This window comes from Molossus molossus, unplaced genomic scaffold (assembly GCF_014108415.1).
Source record: "Molossus molossus isolate mMolMol1 unplaced genomic scaffold, mMolMol1.p scaffold_m16_p_10, whole genome shotgun sequence".
In the NCBI taxonomy this organism is placed as follows: domain Eukaryota; kingdom Metazoa; phylum Chordata; class Mammalia; order Chiroptera; family Molossidae; genus Molossus; species Molossus molossus.
This window is the reverse complement of record NW_023425345.1, coordinates 46,742,336-46,756,127: the sequence shown is the minus strand read 5'-3', so window position 1 is coordinate 46,756,127 and position 13,792 is coordinate 46,742,336. Positions and strand designations below refer to the sequence as shown.

Here is a 13,792-nt window from a genome sequence, read left to right as displayed (position 1 = left end):
AAGTATGAGGACTGCACCACCTTACCAACTCTTGTGCAGTTTATCTTTCTAAATCATTCCCCTAATCCCTTCCTTCTAAATGCTTGAATATCTTCACACCAGAGCAAATAAGGTACCTTTCTCATATTTGTTGGACAATTAAGTAGAGTTACATTGTGTCTCTTTACCCCACAACTGTACTTCCATTTCTTCTTTCTGCGCAAACTCCAACCAAATGGAATGTTCATTATTTCTCAACATTTTGTAGTTTCCTGCCTATGCTGTCTACACTGGACTCAAATCTCTACAGTACTCCCACTCATCTTTGAGCACCTCTGTTTCACAGGAAACTCTTCTGTGGCAGCCCCTCCAACTCTCTGCAAGTCTGACACTTTCAGGCTACTTCTTCAAAATCCACCTCAAGCCCTGCTACACTATTAAGGGTTTCTTGGTTGTCTCTGCCCTTAGCCACCAACCTTCCTCTGAATACCAATCTTTATAGTGTAGGTTTTTTCTTTTATACTTAGCATATAAGACCTCATGTTGTTATTTATGAAATCAGCTTTTTAATTTCATTATCAGCTCCTCAGGTTGGGGGAGGGAAGAGTTATAAAATGATTTATATCACCAAATACAAATTCCCAAATATATTCTACATTAATTGGTGCTCAGAACAAATAAGCACTGTGGTTAAAAAAAAAGAAAAAGTTGGTTGCTGCCTATTTAATGCACATTGTATGTTTTTGTCATATTGTATGCATTACTTTATAAGATTATGATGTGATATTTCTCTAGCTAGAATTTGTCTGTTGCCCGATGTAGTACGTGAGCATGATGCATATCCATTATGTACTTGTTGAATAAATTAATACAGTAAAAAAAAAAAAAAAAGAAAAAAAGAAAAACAACTAGAGCCCTGGCTGGTTTGACTCAGTGTTTAGAGCATTGGCCTGAGGACCAGAGAGTCCTGGGTTTGGTTCACACCTCAGTTGCAGTTTGTCCCCAGCCCCGGTTGGGGTCATGTGAGTGGCAACCAGTCGATGTGTCTCTCTCACATCGATGTTTCACTCTCTTTCTCCCTCCCTCTCTATCTGAAGATAAATGCAAAAATGTCCTCGGGTGAGGATATAAAAATAAAATAAAAAACAACTAGATATTTCAGAGCCTGTAATTTGCTCATGTTTATTGTGAATTTAAGTAGGGTGTAAGAGGAGTATAATAACATGATGATCCTGAAACTTATTTGACCATGCAGTAATCTGTTTTCAAGGAACCATGAATCTCTTTAGAGATGTTGCTCTCTGAAACACAGGCTGAAAACACCTAACTGGATGATGATAATGATGACATAACTGTTTCCTGTATTGTAAATCCTTTCAAGACAGGGTTTTGCTTTCACTTTCTTTGTACTAAATTTTGGAAGGGATGTTAAAAGCCACATGGTCGAGCGAGACACCCTTTGATGGAATCTCTATAGCATGTCCAGCTCATGTCTGAATATTTGGCAAGATGCTATATTCTGTGACAGCCCTTTCCAACTTGGTGCAGCTCCCTCTGCTTCGGAGAAAGTTGTATTGAAGTATACTCCATCCCAGTACTACCCACCTAAGGCTGTGGTCTAACTCTCAAGGTCATCAGTGTGACTCGAAGTCCAGGAAAGACTTAGAGAAGACATTCAGTAAAGTGAAAAAAATTGAATTGGGAGAATTTGACTAAGTTTTTGAATTAAGATTTGGAACTAAAATATACCCTGGACTAAGTTTGAACATGATTTTCCATCAGCTTACTTTTTAGTCTTGCTATTTTTGTGTCTGTGAGTATCTGCATATGTAAATGGACATGGCATTTATGTGGTTTTGCAGTTTTAGTATGTAAAGGCAGCTCTCTGAGAGTTCCTTTTCTGAAGATGGGGTATGAGAAATTTAAAAAGGCAATTGGTGATTAGGTACACAGTGTTGAGATGATATGTTTTGATATTTTACTTCTTTTCCTCTCACGATACTGCTTCAGAAAATAGGTATGGCATTTCCTATCTCTTGATCATGGACCCAATATTTCTATGTTATCCAGATCTATGTTATCCAGATCCTTCAAGTTCCTGAAAGGCTTCGCATTAACTAGGTTCCTTGTTTTTGCTTTATGATCCAACTTTGCATTTTCTATGATCATATGATAGCTTAAAAGGGAAACATTTACACAATGAAATTGGATAGGGCAGTGTCTCCCAACAGTTTGGCATGTAGACCCAACCACAAACAACTGTAGAGTATCACCCTTTCACAAAGTATTCCTATGTACCTTATAAACCAACTTATCCGGTAACTTGTGGCTGTAATGGATTTACAGTCCATTGGCTATAAATAGGGTCACAGTAATAGAAATAACCCTAATTCACTGTCTCCTCCTATAGGATTTTAGTAATCTTCGAGTTCCCATTCCTGCAACATTCTTGGCAGAAATCTGAGGTGCTTCACCTGTACTTATGAATTTGATTTTCCAGGTTTGCTAGCTACCCCTGCTGGAATAGGTGTCCTTCTCCAGGATACTGTTTGGAGAGAGGTACATGCCTTAAATATTTAAAGCTTGCTCCAGCCAGGACTCAGTCCTGCTCTAAGCACTGAAGCTACTTCCTTGACTGCACCGGGATCCATGGCCTCTCACTAGGAACTACTCTTCTTTTGAGAAGATTCCACAGTATATTCAGTAATTCCTCCCTCTGAGAATCAAGATGCCTTCACTGAGTTTTGTTCATTATCCTTGGTTCTTTTATCCCCAAAGGCAAATGTTTCATGCCTTTGTGCATGAGAACTTCTTCCTGGCCATCCTTCTAGCTCCAAGCTGAAGCCCGTGGACTCTCGGTCACTTCCACTCCATCAGCCCCTTCTCAGAGGAGTGGGGGTCAAGTCCATTGGTCAAGCAGGGCACATCAGTAATCCCATATCACTCCTATTGTGATCTTAAAACCCTGGAAACAAATGAGTTTTTCATCATATTCCCCCAGGTTGCTTGTAGTTTAATTTTCAGACTGTAATTGAATGTGATATTTTTCTTGCAGAGCAGTGTGGACATGTAGAAGTAACATGTTATCATGAAGAGAATATTATCTTATAATTCAGAAAATCTGAGAGCCATTTTAGGTCTTTCTTATATTTTAGGTCTTGAAGAATGTATTCATTCATTGTGTAGCATTTATTGACTCCATAATGTCCTAGACACACTACAAGGTATTGTGGATACAAACATGAATTAAATATTTAGTGAACTTAACCCTGGTTATGCATTAGACCAGGAATCATCAAACTGAGGTCTGCCAGCCAAATCTGATTTGCCATGTTTTTATAAATAAAGTTTTATTGGAACATTGCCAGGCTAATTTATATACATATCATCTACCGTTGCTTCCATGCTACAACAGTAGAGTTAAGAAGTCACAACAGAGATCCTATGACTCCTAAAGCCTAAAATATTTAGTATCTGTCTCTTTACTGAAAAAATTTGTTGAATCCTGCATTAAACTCATCATGGAGAAAATTTTTAAAAAAATCAAAATTTGTAGTGAGGGTTTGGGAGTTGGCCCAAGAACGAGTGTTTTTAAAAAGCATATCAGAGAACAGACTGACAAACCTCGGAGGGAAGGGAGATGGGGGTGGGAAGAGAAAAACCTAAGAACTTATATGCATAACCAATGGACACGGACAATACTGTGGGGAAGGCATGAGGGCATTGGAAATGGGGAAGAGGAGGGGTCAGTGGGGAAAAAGAGGAAACATCTGTAATAAAACATTAAAGATTTAAAAACAAACAAACAAAAAAACATTCCAGATAAAGTAATGTGCAGCCAGAGTTAAGAAACAATAATAGATGATCCTACCCTTGAAGAGTATGGCTTACTGGGGAGGAGTCTTCTAAAAATTAATAAAGGTACAATGGATGGATCTAAAATGTAAACATTTACAAACTCCCAAGGGAATATAGCATAGGGAGCATTTTACTTCGTTAGGGAAGCTTTCACAGGGAGACATTTAAACAGATTCTCGACAATGCATCCACTGGTGGACAGGACCCACGGGGCCCATGGTAGGGAGGAGGGAGTAGAGAGAGCAACATAAGCAAAGCCACGTGGGTATGAAAGAACACAGCCCTCCAGGGAATAATCAGAACTTCGGTGTGGCCGGAGCACAGGAAGGGAAGAGGGAGTCAGGTCATAAGCTATAAAAGCAGAAAAGTAAGGGCCAGACTGGGAAGAGCTTTGTACACTAAGAGGTTTGGAATTTATTGTTTTGACTTTGATTGAAAAGTAGAATGGAAAATTGTGTCTCTGTAGACCTTGGTTTTTCCATCTGTAAAAAAAAAAATGCAGTTAGCTCAGATGATTGCCAAGAGACCTCTGACTCCAAAACCTAGCTTTCTAAGATTCTGTGAATCACTGTTTCTGATGCTCTCTAGATTGGGAGCATAGCTGAGGGTATATAAATAGCACAACTTCTATAGTGATGGCTCACCTGGCTATCTCCTATAATTGATTCATTTTTCTTAATAGTACAAATAAGGGGAATGCTACTTTGTGGATTCATCACAAGGATTTGAGAAAGCAGACTTCTGGAGGAGAAATACCGTGCCTGGTCAATGCATTAAGGCCCCTAATAAAGAGTTTTACATAATAATAAAATATTTGTAAAATACTGTATGTTCCATGCAGAGAGGTGCTATAAAATGGGGACAGTTTTATTGTCAAAATTCACATTCTTCCCAATTAGTACTAGTGCCTATTATGGCTTAACATTTGTAAGTCTTTATACTCAAAACCTGATGTGTGAATTACTATAGCAGTTCTTTACTATGATACCTTATTTTACAGTTTATCATTTATATCAGGTCTCTACGTTGTAATTTCATCTCTGTTCTGACACTTAATGGGACAGTTATAGCTCTACTTGTATCTCTAATAAGCTACATGTTATGAGTTTCATATCTTTAAGTGAAGTTATGAAAGTCCTGGTGTATGTTAAATATTGTATTCACCTCTTTCAGGGTCTCACCAAATGTACAGAATAGCCAGTGAATCAAAAAATAATATATGATAGGCTCAGAGACTGCAGCTTCCTAGACTCTAAGGCAGCCTAATCTGTACTTTCTCATTCAGTTAATCACACACAGGTAGATGAAAGCCCTGGAAATGTCTAATTATATTTAGAATGATGCAAGTTGAAATATATAGCCATCTTGGAAACCCTAGCAAATGATTTCTGTCATTTGAACATCAAACATTCCTATTAAAGATGTTTTGAATACTTTTTGACAATGCTTTTCAATAAGTAACTACTATGCTCTCCCCACCAATGAGAACCTCTGGAATGCTGGCCACCCCTGACCTCTTCGCCCCACCTTTCCTTCACAGACATTGACGAATGTGCAGAAGGACGCCACTACTGCCGCGAGAACACCGTGTGCGTCAACGGCCCGGGCTCTTTCATGTGTATCTGTAAAACGGGATACATCCGAATCGATGACTACTCATGTACAGGTACATAGTGGCTCCATAGGAAGTAAAATTCTTCTATGTCTTTAAAAGCATCTAAAGGAAACTCTAATTCTTTGGAGAAGTATGCCATAAACAGTCCCTTACAACAAAACAGGTCATAGGCAAAAGCCTGTGTTTTGGTTTGGTAGTTCATTGTGAATCCGATCTAAGGAAAGGAGCACCTGCCTGCTCTGGGCGAGTCTCCTACTCCCTGTTAGGAAGGTAACGAAAAACGTAAGGACCGAATCAACACTACTAATTTTAAATGCAGACAGTATTTATGCTTGTGTGAATTCTATGGCAAATCTGAGAAACAACCCCTAAATCGCATTTCCTTTATATGATAGTAGATTTTTGAATAGAGGAATAACAACATAAAATTGTGATGTCTTTAAGAAATTGATTTTTTGGAGTGGTAGGAAATGGGAATATTGAAGAGTTATGCTTTTTCATACCTCTGGGCAGTGCAATCGAGTAACTATATCATGTGTTTGCTCATGTTTGTTCTGTGGAATATCATATCAGGACCCTTTAGTACCATCCAGAGTCATGTTCAGGAATATCTTGAGTGTTAGTAATGTCTTAAGATGGTCCTGGGATAAGACAACCTATTAACTTCATATTCTATAGGTTCCTACCTGTAGAATATGAAAGGAAAGAATGCTGGAAGAGCAGCTTGAAGACGATGGGGTTTGAGAAAATGTGGGTTTGAAGGAAGACAATCCTTTGGATTTCTTTTATTTTTTTAAGTATAAGAAACATAAAAGTACCATATTATAGAAAAACATGTAGAATCATAAAACTGAAGAGCACTTAAAAATGCTATTCTTGTCACTTTTTACTGTATCTCCAACTTTATAATTTTTATCTGAGGGATGTATAAATAATACTTAGAGGTTTCCAGGGAAAGGGGCTATATAACATTTCCCAGTAAACATATGAATCTATAATAAAAGTGCTACCTTATGCCTTTGTATCAGCATGCCCTCTTATTATAGTGTGTACTACTTGATATCCTGTTCATCAGTTAGAACAAAGGGAAGGTTATGCCATCAAATTCAAATATAGTTTTTAAAGAAAAACAAAATGATGGAAATAAAAATTAATGAGAAGTGGCTTCACAATCAATGGAAAATAACCAAAGATATTCTGAAGGAAGAGAACATATAGAGTTGCCAATGGATTTACAAAGTCTTGCTTTTGCTGACATTTCCACATTATGGGAACAATTGTGCACTTTTTCTAGACAAAATTTAATCACACTTAGTGGCAGAGTGTCTTGAAAAAGACTACAGAGATATTTTCCAACATATAAAAGGAATATAAAAGAACAAATTTTAATAAGTACAAACTTTGTTGTAATATTGGTACTATCAATAAGTCTGAGTTCCAAAGTAATGGTTAACAGCAATAAAAAAAGACAGATAAAACTGCCTCCTGCCAGAGAGTGGATTTCAAGATCTGCTCATTAAAAATAAGACTACCAGCAATTTTCTGATTCTTTGGCATCGGAGACTTAAAAAGCTTTGCACGTTTTTATACTTGTTAGTGATTCTTTTTGTTTGTCTTATATTCTTTAAAAATGTTGGAGATTCTGAATAAGAGTTCATGACACATAATCTGGCCTCGTGTTGGAGGAGGAGTGTTTCTTCGCAGCAGGATATTTTCAAGAGGTTCATTTTCATCCCAAGCCTGTCTGTTGGCTGTAAATTCAGGGAACAGTTGAGCTGTCATCCCTTATGGAGAGTTTCCTGCTTTGGCTTTGCCTTTCCCAGTGCATTTCCTTCCAAGTAAAATCCCACAAATTACTGTTTGTTTTTTACTACTTTGGGAGAATTTTCCCTTAAAATTCCAAAGCGCCTAATTATACAAATTAAGTATCCCTTTGTAAGAATGTGAAGGCAGGCCAAATTTATGTTAAGAAAAGCCGTTCAGGCTGTGGTTTTCTGTGCCGAAGGAACCAGAGCCAGGAATTTCAGCTCTGGCCCATGATGGATGTATTTCCTTCTCGATGCACTAGCATTTCCAACGAGCACCACTATTTCTATGCTTCTGCTTAAAGAGGAGGCACATTCTTGCTCTTAAATTTACTACCTACTATGAGTAGGTCTACAAATTTGAGAATTTACATTCTTATATGAATCTGATTTTCTAGGGAATGTGAGTGGATTTTATTTTGTAGTCTCAAGTCAGGTGATCTTTGACAAAATATTTTATGTTAAACTATGTGTGTGGGGGGCACCTATTCAGGGTTCCTGTAAAGGAAATGGATGTTGAAATTCTGCCACGTTGCATCTTTCCCTCCACACTTTAATACCAGCATCTGCATAAACACCTTGAATGAATGACTCCTCTGCCGGGGTTTGCCTCGTGGCTGAAGGCATCCAGGCTGTACCTTTTCAAGAGCTTGCCTAATACCAAACACGACTTCATTTCTTGGATAAACTATGGGCTGTGTTTTCTGATTTAGTAGCAGACATTCGCATACTTGCAGTAGAAGGCTTCTGGAGTAAATGTCGAGACACCACGGCAGAGCCATTCTTTGATGTTGGTGGCTGGGCTCTCAGAGTTCTGAGCTTGTTTTACTGCTGTGTTCCTGCCCCTTTTCCTACTGAAGAGTCCCTTGCTGCCCTGAACAGCAGACACACTCAGCCCTATACCCAGCGGACCCTCAGACTTGCTTACCCCATTTGAAATTGATCATAGACATTCTGACTTAAAGAAGACTCCAAGAGTGAGATGCCGTACTTTATAGTCAAGGCCTTTGATCAATAAAAGAAGACTTTTCTTGCTTTTATAACCCCATAGCTCTGGAGTAGAAATTATGTATGCTACAGAGTAATTACCTTCCATAGTTGGTAGAATTTCAGTTTTTTCTGTTTTAGATTATTTGAGTTATATTTTCCTCATGATCATAAAATTTTGGAGATGGAAGAATTCTTAAGAATAATCTCATCCACTCTCCTAATTTTCACAAATGGGGAGAAACTGAGGTTCAGCAAGATTAATGGCTTTACCCACAGTAATACAGTTAGTGAGAAGCAATGAGGGGCAAGAAGATAAGCCTCCTTATTCTTATCTCTTATATTCATCATTATCTATTCAATTTGCAACCCAACGAAAATAAATAAGGGGAAAAGATTTATATTTTGGGGGATTCCAAAATGGTGGCAGAATGAATGGAAGCTACACAGACTGTCTCCCAGGATCAAACTGGCATTACAACTAAAATAAAGACAAATAGTCAGGAAAAAGCAACAGAAAAACAGCTTGCGAGGACCATATAACCAGAGAGACTGAATTGATCCTGGTAGGATTGCAGAGGCCGGGGAGGGAGGATGGGAGCCCACAGACAGCAGAGGTCTTATCTGTGAGCAGTACACTCAAGGTTAAACTTCCAAGCCTGTTCCACAGCACAGAGACCTGGGACAGAGTGCTAAAGTAGCCACAGCCACTCAACTTGGGCTCCAGCAGAGGGAGGGCAGACTGGACTGGAACTGTGTGTGGACACTTGGGATTTGGAGGGCACTCAGAGCTTTTGCTGAATTGCAGCCATGCAGGACAGTGGCCATCATACTCCTAACCAGGACTCTGGGGAGAGGTGGCAGCCCCTCCCACAGAGATTCAACCCCACCCAAGTGGGCCATTGAAATGCAAATTGAGGCTCATTAACAACCAGCATCAGCCCCACACTCAGGAAATCCCCTTAAACTGAACAACTGAGGGCATTTTTCATTCAACTGAGAACCCAAGGCTCTTCAAGTAATTTAGACTAATAGCCTCTAGGCAAAAAGCTAGGGGATAACTGAACCATTCCTAGGCTTGCAACTCTATCCAGGAAAGTAAGACTTGAAAGCAGTGTTTAACGTGGGTCTTCCCATGCTCATCCAAACCCAGTAGAGGGAGCCACAAACAGCAGAACACCAACACCTACAAGGAAAACTTGGCAGGCTCCAAACCCCACTGAGATAGCCAAAATGGCGAAACAAAGAAACAAATCCCAAATGAAAGAACAAGAGACCTCTACTGAAAATGAGATAAATGAAATGCAGTTAAGCAAGTTATCAGAGGTAGAGTTCAAAGCCATGATCTTGAGGAAACTCAACAGCATGAGTAAGTACCTCAACACCATAAGTAAAGATACAGAAATATTCAAAACCAACTAAGTGGAAATGAAGAATGACATAGCAGAAATAAATACCACATTGGAAGGACTAAACAGCAGAGTAGACGAAGCTGAGGACTGGATCAGTGAATTAAAAGACAGGGTAGAAAAAATCAACCAGTCAGAAAACCCAAAGGACAAAACAATTAAAAAACAGGAAGACAGCTTAAGAGAACAGTGGGACAACAAGAAACGTAAGAACATTCACATCATAGGAGTCCTCGAAGAATAAGAAAATGAGCAAGTGTTAGAGAATATATTTGAAGAAATAGTGACAGAAAACTTTCCTAACTTGGTGAAGGAAGAAGGCATTCAAGTTTAAGAAGCATAGAGAGCCCCAAGTAAGAAGAACCCAAACAGGCCCACATCAAGACACATAGTAATTAAAATGCCAAAAATTAAACACAAAGAGAGAGTTCTAAAGGCAGCAAGAGATAAGCAACAGGTTACCTACAAAGGAAGCCCCATAAGGTCCTCAGATGACTTCTCACAGAAACACTACAGGCCATAAAGGAATGGTATGAAGTACTCAAAATCACGAGAAATAAGGATCTGAATCCAAGACTACTCTATCCAGCAAGGCTATCATTCAAAATAGAAGGTCAAATAAAGAGCTTCCGAGACCAAAAAAAAAAAAAAATGGCTAAGGTAATACATTAGCATCAGACCAGCACTGCAAGAAACAAAAATGGCAATAAATAAGTACCTATCAATAATCACCTTAAATGTAAATGGTTTGAATGCTCCAATAAAAAGACACAGAGTAGCTAATTGGATAAGAAAGCATTACTCATATATATGTTGTTTACAGAGACCCACCTCACAACAAAAAACTCACACAGATTAAAAGTGAAGGGATGGAAAAAAATCTTCCAAGCAAATGGAAAGGAAAAAAAAAAGTTGGGCCCTGGCCGGTTTGGCTCAGCGGTTAGAGCGTCGGCCTGCGGTCCTGACAGACCCAGGTTCGGTTCCTGCTAAGGGCACGTACCTCGGTTGCAGTTTGTCCCCGGCCCTGGTCAGTTGTGCGGGTGGCAGCCACTCGATGTGTCCCTTTCACATCGATGTTTCTCTCTCTCTCTGTTCCTCTCTCCCCCTCCCTCCAACTCTACCTGAATAAAAAATGGAAAAATGTCCTCCGGTGAGGATAAAAAAAAAAAAAAAAGTTGGGGTATCAATACTCATATCTGATAAAGTAGATTTCAAAATGAAGGTCATAACTACAGACAAAGAAGACCACTACATAATATTGAAAGGATCTATTCAACAGGAAGATATAACCTTGGTAAACCAATATGCACCCAATATAGGAACATTAAAATATATTAAAAATCTTCCGGAGGACTTCAAAGGAGAAATTGACAGCAATATAATCATAGCAGTTGACTTCAACACCCCGCTGACATCACCAGACAGATCATCTAGACAAAAAATTAGCAAGGAAACAGAGACTGTAAGTGAAGCACCATATCAGATGGATTTAATAGATATCTACAGAGAATTACACCCCAAAACTACAGAATTCACATTCTTCTCAAGTGCACATGGGACATTCTCAAAGATAGACCACATGTTAGGCCACAAACTAAGTCTCTACAAGTTCAAGAAGATCAAAATCATATCAAGCACCTTCTCAGATCACAATGGCATGAAACTAGAAATCAATTGCAACAAGAACATACAAAGACATTTGAAAACATGAAGGCTAAATAGCATGTTATTGAACAATGATTGGGTTACTGAGGAGATCAAGGAAGAAATTAAAAACTTCCTGGAAACCAATGAAAATGAACACACAACAACAAAAAATCTGTAGGATGCAGTGAAACCAGTTCTGAGAGAGAAGTTTACAGCACTACAGGCCTACCTCAAGAATCAAGAGAAATTACTAATAGACTATCTAACCTCACAACTTAAAGAACTTGAAAACAAACAAAAAGAAAACCCCAGAGCAAGTAAAAGGAAGGAAATAGTAAAGATCAGAGCAGAAATAAATGACATGGAGACCAAAAACAAATTCAAAGGATCAATGAAACAAAGAGCTGGTTCTTTGAAAACATAAACAACATTGATGGACCCTTAGCTAGATTCAAGAAGAAATATAGAGAAAGAACCCAAATACACAAAATCAGAAATGAAAGAGAAGAAATAATAACTGACACCAGAGAAATACAAAGGATCGTTAACAAATATTATGAACAATTATACGGCAACAAATTCAACAATCTAAGCAAAATGGACAAATTTCTAGAAACATAGTCTCCCAAAACTGGACTGGGAAGAGATAGAAAACTTGAACAAACCAATAACAACAAAAGTAATTGAAGATGTAATCAAGACTCTCCCAGTAAAGAAAAGCCCAGGGCCGGACTGCTTCACGGGGGAATTTTACTGAACATTTGAAGAACTAATACCTATTCTCCACAAACTATTTCAAAAATTCAAGAAGAAGGAAGACTTCCGAACTTGTTTTATGAGGTCAACCTAATTCTAATGCCAAAACCAGAAAAAGACACTACTAAGAAAGAAAACTATAGACCAATATCCCTGATGAACATAGATCCCCAAATCCTGAACAAAATACTAGCAAATTGAATCCAGCAATACATCAAAAAATTATTCACCATGACCAAGTAAGATTTATCCTAGTGATGCAAGGCTGGTACAATAATTGCAAATCAATAAATGTGATACAGCACATAAACAAAATGAAAGATAAAAACCACATGATCATATAAATAGATGCTGAAAAAGCATTTGAGAAAATTCAGTACCCATTTCTCATGAAAACACTCAGCAATGTGGGAATAAAGGGATCATATCTTGACATAATAAAGACCATATATGAAAGACCTAGAGCCAATATCATACTCAATGGGCAAAAACTAAAAGCATTTTCTTTAAGAAGAGAAACAAGACAGGGATGCCCACTTTCACCACTCTTATTTAACATAGTATTGGAAGTCTTAGCTACAGCAATCAGACAGGAAGAAAAAATGAAAGGGATTCAAATTGGAAAGGAGGAAGTGAAACTGTCATTATCTGTAGATGACATGATATTATACATAGAAAACCCTAACGACTCCATCAAAATCTACTAGAACTTAAATGAATTTGGCCAAGTAGCAGGATACAAAATTAATGTAAAGAAATCAATGGCATTTTTATACACCAATGATGAAGTCACAGAAAGAGAAACTATAAAAACTATTTACTATTGTGGCAAAAAAATTAAGATATCTAGGAATAAACTTAACCAAAGAAGTAAAGGACCTATTTGCAGAAAACTACAGGTCATTGAAAAAAGAAATACAAGAAGATATAAAAGTGTGAAAGCACATACCGTGTTCATGGATTGGACGAATTAACATCATTAAAATGTCCATATTACCCAAAGCAATCTATAGATTCAATGAAATCCCCATCAAATTACGAACAATATATTTCACAGAACTAGAACAAATACTTCAAAAGTTCATATGGAACCAAAAACAACCCCGAATAGCCACAGCAATCTTGAAAAAGAAGGACAAAGTAGGTGGGATCACATTATCACATATCAGGTTATACTACAAAGCCACTGTAATCAAAACAGCCTGGTACTGGCACAAGAACAGGCATATAGACCAGTGGAACAGAACAGAGAACCCAGAAATGGACCCAAGATGTTATGCTCAGTTAATAATTGAAAAAGGTGGCAAGAGCATACCATACAATGGAGTAAAGACAGCCTCTTTAATGAATGATGTTGGGAAAATTGGACAGCTACATGCAAAAACAAAACAAAACAAAACAAAAAAACTAGGCCATCAACTTACACCATACACAAGAATAAACTCAAAATGGATAAAAGACTTAAATGTGACCCATGAATCCATAAAAATCTTAGAAGAAAATGTAGGCAACAAAATTTTGGACATCATACACAGCAGAATTTTCACTGATACATTACCCAAGGCAACAGAAACAAAGGAAAAAATGAACACATAGAACTACATTAAACTAAAAAGCTTCTGCACAGCAAAAGAAACAAGCATCAAAATGGAAAGGCAACTCACTGTATGGGAGAGCATAATTGCCAATGATACACCTCATACCTGTCAGAATGGCCTCCATCAACAAATCATCAA

General features: G+C 38.0%; 1 protein-coding gene across 1 annotated transcript in view; it reads left to right on the top strand.

The window, feature by feature from the left end:
• NELL2 (neural EGFL like 2) overlaps positions 1 to 13,792 on the top strand; it is a 329,161-nt gene that overhangs the window by 172,472 nt on the left and 142,897 nt on the right. The window contains exon 13 of the mRNA XM_036251838.1: positions 5,378 to 5,503. Coding sequence (XP_036107731.1) covers positions 5,378 to 5,503 — 126 coding nt within the window. The remainder of the gene's footprint in view (positions 1 to 5,377; positions 5,504 to 13,792) is intronic.